General features: G+C 37.1%; 1 protein-coding gene across 5 annotated transcripts in view; it reads left to right on the forward strand.

The window, feature by feature from the left end:
* SGCG (sarcoglycan gamma) overlaps positions 1 to 17,402 on the forward strand; it is a 98,942-nt gene that overhangs the window by 32,107 nt on the left and 49,433 nt on the right. For all 5 annotated transcript variants that reach the window (XM_031655761.1, XM_031655757.1, XM_031655759.1 and 2 more), the window contains one exon: positions 2,542 to 2,736. In XM_031655761.1, the coding sequence (XP_031511621.1) occupies positions 2,542 to 2,736 (195 nt within the window). The remainder of the gene's footprint in view (positions 1 to 2,541; positions 2,737 to 17,402) is intronic.

Raw genomic sequence — 17,402 nt, forward strand, 5'->3', positions numbered from 1 at the left:
GGGGATCTAAGAGCTGTCCTCATCACAGGATTGCTGTCAGCTCTCCAGCAAACCACGACAAAATTGTTTTAAATGGATACTGAAGTTTTCTCAATGTTATGTAAGGGTGAACAAAACCATTATCCAGTAGACAGAATAATGGCCCCCAGAGACATTCGTGTTCTAATAACCCCTGGAGCCTGTGAAGAGGTCACCTTACGTGGAAGAGGAGGAGGCTCTGCAGGTGTGGTTATGCTCAGGCTCTTGAGAGGGAAAGGCCATCCTGGGTTATCCAGGCAGGCGTGGTGCTATCACAGGGGTCTCTGTGAGGGGCAGACAGAGGCATCGGAGCCAGAGGAGGAGGTGTGATGGAAACAGAGGCTCGAGCAAGGAACGTGGGCAGCTTCTAGAAGCTGGAAAAGGCAAGCAATGTCTCCCCTCCACCCTCCAGAAAAACACAGCCTTGCCCACGCTTTCATTTTAGACTCGTAAGACCTATTTTTTGACCTCCACAACTAAAAGATAAAATTGTGTTAAGCCACTAGGTTTCTGATAATTTGCTACAGCAATAGTAGGAAACTATATATATAGGACTAGGAATATGTAGAAATAGAAATATACTCACATGTGTTCTTAGAAAACTTTGCTGGTTGTGTCCATCTGTAGCAATATTGTAAGTACTGTGCTTGCTTTTGGTTCAGACTCCCTGGCCACCCTTCCCCATCCAATTGCGCTCTCCTAGTCTGTCCTTTATAGAAATTCTGGAGCCATTATTTCAGATGATAAGCACTTTGAAATAAATATAATAGAGGGAAGTGGTTGAGAGTGACTGCGTGTCCAGAGAAGGAGGCTTCTTTGAGGAGATGGCACGTGTGCTGCTACTGAAAGATGAGCAGGACCAGCAGGGGAAGACCGAGTCCAGGACAAAGGTCCTAGGGTGAGAATTAACCTGGTCTGTTGAAGAGTACCGACTCTTCGCTTCAGTCTTGTGAGCAAAGGACACAATGGTGGTAGGTAAAGCCAAAGACATCAGCAAAGTCCGGCTTAGATAGGGTCTTTTAGGTGATAGAGGCATTTGGACATTGTCACTGTGGTGAAAAGCCATCAGAAGGTTTGGAAAAATAGAGTGACTGGAGCTTACTTACATTTTACACATTGGCTGCTGGGTGGGGAATGGTTTTCAAGAAGGGAAAGAATGAAAGTGGATTTTTCAGCAGTGTAGTTGAGAGCACTCAGAGTAACCTGAACTAGTGCGGTAGCAATGGAAATGTAGCGAGGTAGACAGATTTTGGATATATATGAAAGTTAGAATTGATAGGACTTGCTGATGTGGGGCTTGAGGGAAGAGAGAACCATCAGGGATACATCTGGTACTTTGGCTTGAGCCGCTGGCTGTGATCTAAGGAAGACTGGAGGAGTTCAAAGAAATGAGTCAATGAATAATGCGCTTATGAAATCATTAAACATTTAGGGGTTGAATAATGCTGGCTGTCAGTCCTGGATATTTGAAAATACTATGTGATGAATAGCCTAATTTTAGGTAATCAGAATATGTGAAAATGCCTGTCGTTAAATTGGAAGGAGATTTAAAGATTTGTTTTAGACCATAACTTATTTTTAACAAGGACAACTCCAAATCACCCCTAAAAATAAATGTGTGACTTTTGCACAAAAGAAATCCCAGAGAAGAGTATTTATATTCTGATTCATCTTTTTACTACATTTACCATCAGGAAAGTCTTCATAATCTCCCATTTTAACTTTGTAGCTAAGAAGTACTTCTGTTCTTTGTATAAAGGGAAAAATGAATACTTTTTTTAATTTTCTTTTTTTTCTTTTTCTTTTTTTTTTTTGAAATGGAGTCTCGCTCTGTCATCCAGGCTGGAGTGCAATGGCATGATCTCAGCTCACTGCAACCTCCACCTCCTGGGTTCAAGCAGTTCTCCTGCCTCAGCCTCCCAAGTAGCTGGGACTACAGGCGCCTGCCACCACGCCCAGCTAATTTTTTGTATTTTTAGTAGAGACGGGGTTTCACCATGTTAGCCAAGATGGTCTCGATCTCCTGACCTCGTGAGACGCCTACCTCAGCCTCCCAGAGTGCTGGGATTACAGACGCGCGCCACCTCCCTGGCCACGGATTCCTTTTTAAAGATACCAGCTTGATTTTCCTCCCAATTAACCTTCGTAGAACTTGGTAACTTGATTATTTTAGGTTAATGCTTCAATTCCAAGTTTAACCCTGAAGAACTTTGATAGATACAGAGAATTTATTAACATCTGAAGTTACTAACATCTGAAAATATGGTCACTAGATTTCAAATGTTTATCATACATAAAATATTCTAAATGACAGATTAAATATCTCCCTGTGATTGAAACACAGTGACATGTTTCAGAATAATATTTAATTATCTTTTTAAAAAATCATTAATTTTGGAAATTTATGACTGGGATGAAAAATATGTTTTCAGGCTCATAGTAAATCAGTATTAACAAACAAGTTGACTCCCTCATTCCCTCTCTGTCTCTTTCTCTCTCCTCTCATGAACACACCCGTGGCAGATGGTGCGTGAGCAGTACACTACAGCCACAGAAGGCACCCACATAGAGAGGCCAGAGAATCCGTATGTCTACAAAATTGGCATTTATGGCTGGAGAAAGCGCTGCCTCTACTTGTTTGTTCTTCTTTTACTCATCATCCTCGTTGTGAATTTAGCTCTTACAATTTGGATTCTTAAAGTCATGTGGTTTTCTCCAGTAAGTATCACTGTTTTCTGGTAACCATGTTCTTGTTTTGTTCACTGTATCACTTCGTCTATATTATATTGATAGGAGTTTCCTTTTATGTGATTAACATTCATTTCTTTGCTATCTGGATCAGAATTTCAGGAGCAAAATATGTATGTAGCATTTACATTTTTCCCTTTTCCTGAAACCTCATTGTGAACTATAGTGTGTTGGTTTTGTGTATTTTTGCTGTAATTTTTTTCATTAGTCATCTCTATATAGTGGGAATATTGTAATAGTCTTTAGTTTGTGGTTGATTGAGTCAAGATTATTTACTGATTATTTAATTCATCAGTTTGTAAAACTGTATAAATAATTTTCTTAATTTTCATTAATTCATAAATATTTACTTTAAATGGCACTCTCCTTTAAAATTTTTTTTTATTTACAGGTAATCAAGTTACACTTTCATTTTTTAAAGACCCTTTACTAATAGACAGTAAATTCATGTATACACTTCAGCATTCAGCAACAGATTTAGTAACTAAAACGTCAATCCTAAGGAATTCATATTCTATTTTAAACATTCTTATGTTTTAAAGATCTACATAATTTTGTATTCTTTGATAATATTTTGTGTACTTTTGAAAAAATGCTTAATGTAGAATGTCTTAATTTTACAAGATAGCCACAGTGAGACAAAAATATTGCAGAGAACATCGCAGGCAGGTCAGTCTGTTGCTTCCATGCATCTGAAGGTGTGATATATGCCCAGGCCCCTCCCTCCCTTCCTTCCTTCCGTCCTTCCTTCTTTTTTGACGGAGTCTTGCTCTGTTGCCCAGGCTGGAGTGCAGTGGTGCAATCTTGTCTCACTGCAACCTTCACCTCTGCACAGGCTCTTTCTGAGAACAATGCTTGAAGTCATTCATTCTGAAACACCTTCTATTATTATTCTTCCTCACTTTCTATGCAAGTATTTCTATCCCACTATAGTTCTAGCCAGTAGATACATTATTTATTTTATTGACATAATAAATATTTTTGTTTTTATATATGCAAAGAGGTAAAATACCAATCAAATCAAAATATAGTTTGAAACTGTGTTAGTATATTTGATGTAAATATGAATGCAATCAATATAAATATATAATATAAGCTGTTATAAATTATAAATATTATAAATATATATGAACAATTATGTAAATATATTCAAATTAATCCAATTTAAGTTGTGATTTCTCAGTTAAAATTTATAAAATCACTATTTCTACAGCATCACATTAGTACTTAGTCCCATTGGACAATGTTACTTCATGAAAGTGGCACAACTAACAGGGTACATGTTTTTGCACATCATATAAATTTTAATATCTAAATATAAAATAGTTTAACATTTTCTGGAGACTGAAGCAGTGTTAAAGTCCTCAAATTATAAACTATGGGATTTGCCAGAGACAACTCTGAATAGAGAGCCCTGCATCAGCCTGCTGTAAGACTGTCAGTTATGCAGAAGGTTAAGAGAGGCAGTGTCCTGAGTAGGAGGCCCATGGAAGGGCCCAGGAATGAGGAAAAGCCACCCACAGCCCAGCACATGCTGAGCAAGGACAGACTTTATCTGGAATGAATGATGTGCATTATTTATGAAATAAGAGTGAATTAATTTTGTAAACTATTTGACTGTAAAGTGACAATATGTCTACTTTATAATCTTGTCATGTGGCATCTAAAACAACTTTGAGGTATTATAAATGTGGATTAAATTAAGTTGTGCCAGCAGCTGAGTCCATTTCACTGATGGAGAAGGGCTCCCCACAGACATTAGCACAGACGTTCCTGCCGTCACCGCAGCTGCCCATCCCCTGCCCTTTCTAGTGAGATATGGTCGAGTGTGGTATTTTCTTCAGTTAGGAACCTGTTGCTAATTGGTAGTGAGTATTCAGGATTCTTTAGTGCTGTCTTTAACAAAATAAGAAAAACTACTACTAACATTTATGGAATCAAAAGGCAAGATACCCAAAGGCACTAACCTACAGAAAATGCCAGGCCTTAATTGGAAGATGCCGGTTAGACTTTGCATCATTATTCTCAAAGTGGAATGACATAAATGATGTAATTCTCATAGGTGCGTAAGTTTGATTTCTTACTTTTGTAATTATCCCATATGTTTTGAAACAGTAAATTGTAAATTAACATATGTTTTAATTCTTACTGATTTGAAAGATTTTAAAATATAAGATTTCATGTTCTATTTATTTTAAATTTTATTTCAAGAACAAAATTAACACAAGATCTACCCTCTTAACAGATTTTAATTGTACAATATGATATCATTAACAATAGGTACAATGTTGTACAGCAGATGTCTAGAACTTACTCATCCTGCTTGATTGAAATGTGAAGTTCATTGATTAATAGCACCCATTCTCACTTCCTCAGCCCCTGGTAACCACCATTTCACTCTTTGTTCAATGAGTTTGCCTACCGTAGATACCTCATATAAGTGGAAACATGCAATATTTGTCCTTTTGTGCTTATTTCACTTTGCATAATGTCCTCAAGGTTTATCCGTGTTGTCTCACATTGCAGAACTTTTTTCTTTTTTAAGATGAATAATATTCTACTGTATGGATATACATTTTCTTTATTCATCTGTTGTCTGTAGACTTTTAGGTTTTTTCCACATCTTGATTGACTACTATAAATAGTGCCACAATGAACATGAAAGAGCAGATACCTGTTCCAGTTCCTGATTTCCATTCTTTTGGATAAACAACAAACTATGGGAAAAGGAAATTAGAAAAACAATCCCATTTTCAATAACATCAAAAAGAATGCAATATCTAGAAATAAACTTAACTAAGAAGATGAAAGACTTACATAATGACAACTATAAAATACTGATGAAAAAATTAAAGACACAAATGAGAAGACATCCCATGTTCATTGATTGGAAGACTTGGTATTAATAAAATGTACGTTCTACCACAAGTGATCTATAGATTCAGTGCAATTCCCATCAAAATCCTAATGTTATGTTTTTTACAGAAATAGAAAACACAATCCAAAAATTCATGTGGAATTACAAAAGACCTGAAACAGCCAAATCAGTTTTGAGAAAGAAGAATAAAGCTAGAGGCATCATGCTTCCTGATTTTGAAATATATTACAAAGCTATCATAATTTAAACAGTATGGTACTGGCATAAAGAAAGGCATATAGACCACTGGAATAGATATTCTAGAAAAAAATCCATGCATGTGTGATCAACTGGTCTTTGACAAGGGTGCCAAGAATATCAAATAAGGAAAAGATAGTCTGTTCAACAGTGCTGGGAAAACTGGATTTTCACATGCAAAAGAAGAATTTGAACCCTTATCTGAAACCATACATAAAAATTAATGCAAAATGGATTAAAGATTTAAACATAAGGCCTAAAAGTGTAAAACTTCTGGAAGTAAATATTTGGAGAAAAGCTTCGTGACATTGGTCTTGGAAATGATTTCTTGAATATCAAAAGTACAGGCAACCAAAGCAAAAATAGACAAGTGGGACTACACTATACTAAAAAGCCTCTGTGCAGCAAAGAAAATAATCAGCAGAGTGAAAAGGCAACCCATGAAATGGGAGAATATATTTGCAAACTATATATCTGATAAGGGGTTAATTTCCAAAATATATAAGGAACTCCTATAACTCAAGACCAAAAAGACAACCCGATTAAAAATGGACAAAACATCTGAATAGACATTTCTCCAAAGAAGACATAGAATGGCCTAAGTATTCAGCATCACTAATCATCAGGGACATGCAAATCAAAACCATTATAAGCTACTATCTCACACCTGTCAGGATGGCTATTATCAAAAAACAAAAGACAGCAAATATTGGCAAGGATGTGGAGAAATTGGAATCCTCGTGCACTGTCAGTGAGAATGCAAAATGGTGCAGCCACTATGGAAAACAGTATGGAAATTCCTTTAAAAATTAAAAATCAAACTTCCTTATGATCCAACAATTCCACTTTCAGATATTTATCCAAAAGAATGGAAACCAGTTTCTTTTTTATTTTCATATATAAACCAATGTATTTTCTTGAACATTAACATCCCAAAGAAGTATGTCTGTAAGAGAACTTTTAATATGTCTATAAAAGAACTCTTTTGAGCACTTTGACACTGAAATGGTAAAGTTAAATAGGGCTTTGAGCATTTGCAGAGATCTGCGTAGTTTTGAGCTTGTAACAACTACCATATAATTATTTACCCAAACTCGGTGTAATTGCTTATCTATCACCCATCCAGTTGTTAGAATATAGGGAAACCCATAATTTTTTCAAATTAACAAAGTTCAGCATGGCTTTCTCTGCTCAGATCCTCAACAGTGTAGCAATGGCACCTTTATTAGTTTACATGTACTGTCATTTCAACACCTCATCATGCTTTAATGTTTCACTGTAGAAAACGGTAAAACTAACTACAAATGATGTATTCAACAATGCCAAGTTAACATTAGGAGAGAAAGCCAGTAAAACATCACAGAATGAATGCGTAAGGACACCAAAGAATATTAAAAGTTTAAAAAAAAGAGAGAAGACAAGAGCAAAATGTTGACAGGAGTATTAATCTGAATTCAAATAAGGCCGAGCCTGCTTTTATCTGCCCAGCTGGGGTTAGAAAGAACCCAAATTACCAGTATCTCACAAATCCAATTCTACTCTTAGAATTAAAACTTGATGTAAGAGAAATTTTCACAATTTCCAGAAAAGACATCTGTTGAATATAAAGTGATATTTAGGACATTGTAACAACTGATGCTAAGCATAAACATTCTAAAATATTCCCTGTTAGCCATTATAATAGTTAAATCAGTCAGGAATGCAGTTATTAAAAGAAATCAGTGTAGTAGGGTACCTTATTATGCTTTTTCCTTATTATATTTTCATTCTATAAAAATAATATGCAATATTAGTTTGTTACAGCGTTCACGAGTGTAGAATAATATACATGGGTCATATCTGCATGTTAAAATAAGACATCTTTAATTTTGAATGATACTGAGTTTTTAGAAGACCATTAGAGTTATCAACCTTTGCATATAAAATATTTTAGTGCATTTTAGTGAATGTAGCTTTAGGTTATCATCAAGGTAAGATGAATGATTCTAAGCTAATTATAGTAACTCTGGTAATTAAATCTTGGGGGCACTTTTATTTGGGAAAAAAGATATAAGTGATCAAGGAAGAATAATAATACTAAATGTTATCATTAAGCTTATAATTCTATAAAATACTCTGTTGATAAGTTTTGTTTGTTTTCATTTATTATGGTAATAAGTAACATTGCCCTTTTTAGGAGGTCAAGAAACCCTGGTAGATTTCTCCTTAACAAGGATTTAAAATTAATTCATTTTGGAAACTAGCAATTAGGAATTCCCCATTAAGGACTTTCCCATTAAGAACTTTTCATTTAGCAAGAAAGTAAACCCTTGCTACACAGCCTTTGTGGATATTTCCTTAGATAAATGTTTTGTCATTAAGCAATTAGTGATCATTCATAGGAAGCTGGGAAAATGTTATTAGATGGCATCTTAATGACATTTATTTCAGCCTTATGATTATATTAATATAATCATTTGAAAAGGATTTTTAAAACTTAGAAAAGAATGCAGATATGCAAGTGACCAGAGGCTGTCTGTGAATGCACAATGGTCATAGAAGTTTGTTAAAATATCACCCTTGTAGTGGTATTTTCTGAAATCCCATTTGCATTTTATAGACTCTCAACACTATACTGTACCCTTTGTGTTAGACGATTTTGCCCAACTGTAGGTTGATGTAAGGGTTCTGAGCATATTTAAGGTGAGCTAAACCAAGCTATGCTGTTAGGTGGGTGAGGTGTATCAAATGCATTTTCAATTCTCTTCATAAATCAAACAGCATCTATATTGTTTAAACTACTAACTTTGTGTTTTGTCATTAAGCAATTGGTGATCATTCACTGGAAATTTGTTACACAGCAATAGAAAACTAGTACAATGTTACTACACCATGTGAAGTGTTTAATTTCTGTTTTGCTGGATATTGACAAAAAGAAAACAAAACAAAGAGAAAAACTCTAAAATTACCTGTATAAACTTATCTGATGACCCATACTCTTGACCATTTATTAAGAGAGAAATTGTTAGCTCTTAATCTTTTATTACTGGATATTAATATATATTTTAAATAACTATTTAGCAATAAGATAATGTGTAGCCTAATCTAATCATGTATGTTTTAACCACTTCTTACTGGGAAATTATTTGTTTATTAATTACATTATTCTTTTTTAAAATATTTTGAAATGAAAAATAATTTCATTTTAATAACAAAAATGTTCTTTGATGCATTAATATGAGTGATCATTTTAGCTCATCATAATTGAGGAAATCAGTGTATATATTGATGTAGTATTTATTATGAAAAAAGTTTATTTTTAAAAGACTTTTGTCTTTTTTATTTTCATGACTCATCATTTAGCATATAATAGATTTCACAATCCATTCATGCCTACTAACTCAATTTATCCTCATCATCATCCCATGAGTTTGAGATTGACAGACTTCAACTTTATGTATTGTTATTTCAGTGATTTCAAAGCTAAGTGTATCTCAGCAGATAACAGGATCCTTGAAGATCAGGAAAACCAACTCAGAAGATGGTACCATGAAGGCAATACACAGACTTGTTATCCTTGAACCATGTCCAAAAAAAGCCCTTTTGGGGTTTTATGGGACCCAATAAATACAAATTTTTTCCCCATCCAAATTCAAACCCAACTGAAAGGAACAAAAAAAAATCTGGTAGAGATAGCTTAAAATACCATCTGTGTTACTTATAAAAAGCTGATTGGAGGGTACTGGCTTGGATTTGGCCAAATGTCTTGCACCCCAGAATTAGAAAGATGACCCATCAAGTCACAGGCAGCATGGAGAATTCCTGACGCCTGCTGCGAGGCAAGGACTTGATACTGACACATTCTTCCTGGTGGGATTTCCTATACCCGCATCAGACCCGAAATGCATGGGCAAGTGGATCCCTGGGGAAGGAGGAGAGGAGCCAGAAGCCTGCACTTCTCCTAACTCTCCAGCCACGCACGTCACTCTCCTGCCCTGGGCTGCAGAGAAGGGCAGAGTGCTTCTCTCATGAGAGATCCCTCCTACATCCCCCACTTAAGTGATCTCATGTTGATTTTTCAGGCTGCCAGAGTGAGGATCTAAGTCAGAAACTGGGGAGAGGGGCAGAAAAGTGGAGAGGAAAGCTTGACCCCCCTTTCACCATAGAGACCAAGTGATTAATCATTATTCCCACTTACCGGCGCATCACCTCTGGCTATTTCAAAGTTCTGCCTGTGAGAATCAGGGACAGGAAATGCCCTCACTGTATTTATCTGATTTTACCTTATTATTGAAAATACATGAATGGATCCATTCCTGTTGCACTGAAAAACAAAAGAAACACACCAGCCTCTGACCGCAGGCTGGGCACAGTTACCTCTGCCGTCTCGCTCTAAACTGCTCTCCTGTTGCTCATTGGCTTCCAATTCTGCAGACAGTTCTCTCTTGCTTCAGTGTTTTAGTATATGCTCTTCTCTCTATCTAGAGCATCCGCTCCAACCCAGACACACACACACAGTCCCATCATTATGGTTGGGATCTGTGTCCCCACCCAGTCTCATGTTGAACTGTAACCCCCAGTGTTGAGGTGCAGCCTGGTGGGAGGTGATTGGATCATGGGAGGGGGTCCTTCATGAATGGTTTAGCACCACCCCCTTGGTGCTGTTGTCCTGACAGTTATCATGAGATCTGGTTGTTGAAGAGTGTGTAGCATCTTCCCTCTCTCTCTTGCTCCTGCCCCTGCCATGTAAGACGTGATTGCTAGGACTTTGCCTTCCACTGTAATTATAAGTTTCCTAAGGCCTCCCCAGAAGCCAAACAGAAACCACTATGCTTCCTGTACAGCCTGTAGAACCATGAGCCAGTTAAACCTCTTTTCTTTATAATTTGCCCAGTCTTTGGTATTTCACTGTAGCAATGCGAGAATGGACTAATGCAGGGTCTCAGCTCAAAATGATACTTTCTTGATGAGGTTATCTTGATCACCTCCAGTCTAAGACAGGATCCTCCTATTATTCTCTTCTGTAGGAGTCGGACTTATTTTTCCATAGCATAGCACACCACAATTTTTGTTCATATAAAAAAAACCCAACTTTGTTTGTGGTTGTTAAATGTCTGCTAACCCTGTAGGATCATGTCAGTTGAGCCTGGTAGACTCAGGATCTAGCAAAAAAACTGATGCTCTGTAAGTATTTCTTGAGTTGATAAATAAGAGATTGAATGACCAAGGGATGTATTCTTTTTATTTACTTTAATATAGTTGTTGTTTTATGATTTTAGCAAATGAGTATAGAAAGAGGCAAAGTAACCTAGAGAAAGCACAGATGCTTAAAAATTAGTAGAAGAATAACTGAATCTCCCAAAGGCAAATTAGAGAGGATGTGAAAGCATGGGCATGATATGAGAGAGCGAGAAGAGAGGCTCCAGTTACTTGGGAAGGCTCTTAGAAATGGATACTGCTAAGCTGCTTCCCAGGAGAGGCTGGTGGATTGGGTCTGAGGAGGGGCCCCAGATAAGTCCTGTGTCACAGAGCAGGTTTGGTTTGCAGACACTGCAGACTTCAGGGTCATCTAAAGTTTAAATTACACTCAGGGAATACAGCATCAGTAGCAGGAGTCCTCAACTCGGATATCACATTCTTTCCCATGTTATCTCCTTCGTAATGTTTTATGCTGACAGTGCTGATGTGATATAGATAGAGGCATTCCATTTCTTAAGTGGTGAAAGGGAAGTAAAAGAAGGAGTATGCCTGAATGAAATCATGCAAACAGCACAAGGAAACTTTCTGTAAGGAGCTGTCAGTTTTATTACCCATATCTCTGCAATGGTCTCACGGGCAGAGTACCACATCTCTGCAGTGGTTTCATTGGCAAATAATTAGGGTTGCAATTTATAGGATTAATTAATTTAAGAAAAGACAACTGGTGGGGCATGGTGACTCATGCCTGTAATACCAGCTCTTTGGGAGGACAAGGCAGGCAGATCACTTGAGGCCAGGAATTCAGACCAGCCTGGCCTACATGGTGAAACCCCGTCTCTACTAAAAATATAAAAATTAGCTGGGCGTGGTGGCACGTGCCTGTAATCTCAGCTACTTGGGTGGCTGAGGCAGGAGAATCACTTGAACCCAGGAAGTGGGGGTTGCAGTGAGCCCAGATGGCGCCACAGCACTCCAGCCTGGGTGACAGAGTGAGACTCCATTTCAAAAATAAATAAGAAAAGATGACAATGCAAACTACTAAAATTGTATTGTATTTGCCCTTGATCATTTACTGAACTTAAAGAGATCAAAGTTATCCAAAACTAAAATGACTTCTACTAAAATGCTTTCTGGGAACATGTTCAGTATTTTACAAATATGAACACACTTTGCAAATATATTTTATAAATAACATTTTATCAGATTGGACAGATATTTTAATTAAAAAAAAAAACTTACTGTGATAGTTATATGAACAAACAGAATGTCTACCATATTTTTAGTGGCTAGTGCTATAGTGTATCTTAAGATATCTTTGTTCATCATCCCACTTTGCTTGCCTTCATCATTGAGAGGCTGGCAGGTGCCCCTAAGGCAGCTGCATATGGCCACCTGCAGGCAACCATGGCTCAGTCTGGGGGTGGTTCTGCTCTGCTCCCTGGGGCTGGCTCCTGTGTGCTCCCTAAGGAAGGGTAGTGTGGCCTCGGCTGCAGGGAGACCTCTAACAAACTTGGCCATGAAAGGAACTCTCTGAAACTGTGACCCAGTTTTTCCATAGACAGTTTTTTGGATAAACAGAAATTGACCCTTCTGGTCTTAAAGCTTGAAACTTGCATTTGTTTTATCTGAGTTCCTTTCTCAGGAAAGGGCCTTCAGACCTCTCAAAAAAAGTATCAAAGAACTGAAACTTACCAGGTCACCACATCCAGACAATAAAATGCCTGACCCCACATTCATCATGGTTGCTTCCTTGTCCCACCCTAGTTCCTGTTTTCCTACACATTGTTAAATTTCTTCCCTGCTGTAAAAACCTCTAGTTTTAGTTGATCAGAGATTAATTTGAGACAGAGCTCCCATCTCCTGGGCTGCAGCACCCAATTAAAGCCTTCTTCCTTGTCACTTGGCTTTCTGTGCAGCAAACAGCAGGACCTAGACCAAACCCCTGCTGTTTCAGTTGTAGCAGGATGAGCCACAGACAAAACTCCTCAGACACCAGATTAAAGAAGGTAGAGGTTTTTATTACGCCGGGAGCATCGATAGACTCGTGTCTTAAGAGCCGAGCTCCCTGAAAAAGAAATTCTTGGCCTTTTTAAAGGCTTACAACTTTAAGGGGTCCATGTGAAAGGGTCGTGATAAATTGAGCAAGCGTGGGAAACGTGACTGGAGGCTACATGCATCAGCTAACAGAACAAAAAGTTTTACAATGTTTTTTTCATACAGTGTCTGGAATTTACAGATAACACAGGTAGTTTAGGTCAGGGGTTGACGTTATTATTATTGCTTTTTTTAACTTCTAGGGCCAAGTGGTGGTGCCAAGGTTGTCTAGCTATTTATCTTACTTTTGTTTTTTCCAACTTTTTGCTTTCTCTCTTTCTTCTTGTCTTGTGAACTAGGCAAGGTTGGGGGAGGAGGGCAGCGGGAGTAGTAGTGGTCTCCTCCCTTACAGTAACCTCCCCAGGGAAAGCAACGTGCGGGAAGGAAGAGCAGTGGAGTATTACCTGGCACACAAACCAAGGAAGAGACGTCAACTTCTTTGCTGTGCCTATCTGACATTCTTGGTGGCTCCATTTAGAAACATTGGACCACTGGTCTTCCAACTGCCTCTGTCTACACTGTGCTGGTGGCAGAGAGGTGTCTGGTGCCCAGACCAACCCTATCCCCTGCTATTCTCCTCCATTCCTGCCTTAATGATGCCCAGCTCACACTGTCATTTGATTTTCAGCAGTGTGATATTGATGCCTTAAACCACCTGCATCTCCATCCCATTTGTTTTTCAAATGAATGGAACTGTGATTAAAAGAAAAATATGACACTGTAGCATTTTTAACCAGTACCTGGCATTCTCTCAAATTATTTATGTCTTTCTAAAAGGTATTATATTATATCAGTGCTTTCCAGTCCAAAAACCAAATTGAAATGTTTGATTTATATGCTACTTGTAATAGAGTAGGGTTGAAGCAGAGGTCACAGAGAGTAGGAACATGTACTAACTTAATGGCATTTTCTTTCTTAGAAGACAAGATATTATCAAGACTGAGTTTGGAGGAGGAAGACAAACCTAGAGCTATTCCACGTACAGAGGAATTTCATTATCATGGATATCAGTGATACAAATCCCATCATTACCAGTGTTTAAAGATACAAATAGCACTATAGTTTTAATTTTTATCCCAGGGATATGCCTTCAATTTTCTCTTTTATTTTAATTTTTATGAGTGATTTAACCATATTACAGCAATTGGGAAATAAGGAAGGCAACAGCACACCTGGTCTCCTAAGCTATAGGCTCTTGCTGCAAGGAGGGACGTTCATCAGCCTGAACTGGAACTAGGGCTCACTTTCCTGTCGCAGGGAATATTATTATAACAAAACTAATAGGCTCCAGATGCAGATCTATTCACTTTCCTCCCGTTTCTACCAATAATAGGAAACTGTTAATGTCTTCTGGTAACAGTTTTTTCTCACAAATGCTAACAAAGATAGTATCTTGAAATTATAAACCAACTAATCTTATGTACTTGATAGGTTTTATTTAGGAAAACCTACTTTGAGACACTGTAAAAACAGTGAAAAGAATATTAGCTTAGGATTCAGACTGGGTAAGAGTCTTGGTTTTAATTAGGATTATGTTCAATCAGTGATTCTTTGATAGCACACACACACTCATAGAACAATGACCATTAGTGATTACTTATGTTAATTAAATGCTCAGTTTAAGCCTGGCACAAAATTATGAAATCCTTTGACGAAAGTTATTCTTTATTTTATTCTATTTTTAGTATAACGTGAAAAAGTACCTGCTATCCTGTTAAACTTCTCATTATAAAAATAATGTGAAAATTTGCACTCAGACAAAAACCACCACCCCACTGGTACAATATGGAAATATGGATCCCAGCATGGATGTTTTAGTAGGTGTTAACAGAGTAAGCTGAGAGTTAAAAAAAAAAAAAAACCTAAACAAAGACATATTTTGTGGATAGTCGCCATCATCTTATAGCAATAAGATGTAGGCTATACATAACGGCCAAATGTGGAAGTCAGACCAATTTCAGATGTTCAGTAACTTACAAGACTATGTGCACAAAATGTGAAATAACAATTTCAAAGAAGACAGTACTCAAAAAATGAGATAGTAAAAGAGGATAATTATCTACCTTTTCTTAGCAATGAAGCATATTAGAATCTTGAACATGTTATTCCAGAGTAATCTCTCCATGACAGAATTATCATGGACATTCTACTAAATATCTAAAACTCTTTCAAGATGCACCCTTCCAGCTTGACCCAGTGCAAATCTCACGTCTTCTGAGAGGCATTCCCCAAATTCTCCAGTACTCTTTGTTCAAGTCCCATTCAGAACCCCTGAATTTGTCTATACTAGGGGTGTATCTGTTTGTGTCAGAGAAATTCAGGGGCCAGTAGAACACTATACTCTTGAATCCTCAGCCATATCACAGTGCCATACATATAATTTGGTACCCAATAAATATTTTATGATTCAAAAAATGTGTAAATATGAAAGATAACTTTCACAAGTGTTTGTGTGTATGAAGTTAGCAATGACCAAGAAGGAATGACAGAAATTTATTACTAGATTTATAACAAAAAATTACTGAAGGGTTTACAGACAGGTTGACGGATCCAACATTACTATGAAAATTTACTAGGACAATGAATCTTTTCAGTTTTTCTTTTTATCTTCACAGTGCATTGTGTTTCTACCTGCTGTCTTATTTTTAGAATAATTTAGAAAAAGAAAATGAAGGCTCTTTTTCCTGATTTTGGCATGAATCCCCCTTGTTTCAAATGAAGATGGCATCATGAGGCAGCTGAAAGAGGAGAGCTTAGGTAATGCACAATGTGTTGGCTGCCTGTCCACGTCCGTCATGCACTGATGTGGTAGGCAAGCAATCTTTTTGTTAAAATCATGTTTGTGACCATAATCATTTGAATGAATTCTTTTACAGAAATTAAAATCCCAGAAAGAAAAAAAATTCATTATACACCTATTAAGAATGGAAAAAAAAAAAAAACCTGGCAGTACCAAGTGCTGACAAGAATGTGGAACAACTATAACTCTCCTCTATTGTTTATGGGAATGCAAAAAATGGGACTGCACTTTTGAATTGGCTCTCAGCTTAGGGGTGCTGTTAATGTACAGGGATGCTACTGATTTTTGTACATTGGTTTTGTATCACAAAACTTAGCTGAAATTGCCTATCATCTCAAGGAGCTTTTGGGCAGAGACTATGGGGTTTTCTCAATGTAGAATCATGTCATCTGCATACAGGATTAGTTTGACTTTCTCTCCTCCTATTTGGATACCTTTTCTTTCTTTCTCTTGCCTGCTCTGACCAGGACCTCCAATACTATGTTGAATAGGAGTGGTAAGAGAGGGCCTCCTTCCTTGTCTTGTGCCGGTTTTCAAGGGGAATGCTTCCAGCTTTTAACCATTCAGTATGATATTGGCTGTGGGTTTGTCATAGACGTCTCCTTATTTTAAAGTATGTTCCTTCAATACCTAGTTTATTGAGAGTTTCAACACAAAAGGGTGTTGAATTTTATGGAAAGCTTTTTCTACATCTATTGAGATAATCATGTGCTTTTTGTCTTTAGTTCTGTTTGCGTAATGAATCGTATTTATTGATGTGCATATGTTAAAGCAACCTTGAATTGCAGGGATAAAGCCTACTTGATCATGGTGGGTTAGCTTTTTGATGTTCTGCTGGAGTCGGTTTGCTAGTATTTTGTTGAAGATTTTTGCATCTGTGTTCATCAAGGATATAGAACTGAAGTTTTCTTTTTTGTTGTGTCTCTGCCAGGTTTGGGTATCAGGATGATGCTGCCTCTTAGGATGAGCTGGGAATGAGTCCCTCCTTCTATTTTGTTTTATTTTATTTTATTTTATTTTTTTGAGTAGCTTCAGTATTTTCCTGCATGTTTTTCAAGTAAAGAAAGTAACCGCCAGAGAAAGAAATGACAATGAACAGTCAGCTTTGGTAAGCTGACTATGGAAATTAGCGACCACAGAGGCTAGGATTAACATTAGGATTTTTTTGGTGATATAACAAGTAGAGTCCAGAAAACTGCTGCCATATGTTTACTTGAACCCAAAAATTCAGCAGCAGATTTTCAGAACAGAATTTGTAATCTTGAAATTCTGCTTTGTTTAACTCTAGGCCATAAAATCTTTAATGGAAATGTTTGCTTTAAAAATTGGCTGATTATGCATACATGATCGATTTTTATAATTTTCTAATGTTGGTTTAAGTTTATAAACTATATTATAAATGCTTGGCTGGATCCCATGAGAAAATCCCAAACAGTAGTTGTCAGCCTC

The sequence above is a fragment of the Papio anubis genome, chromosome 15 (assembly GCF_008728515.1).
Source record: "Papio anubis isolate 15944 chromosome 15, Panubis1.0, whole genome shotgun sequence".
NCBI classification, from domain to species: domain Eukaryota; kingdom Metazoa; phylum Chordata; class Mammalia; order Primates; family Cercopithecidae; genus Papio; species Papio anubis.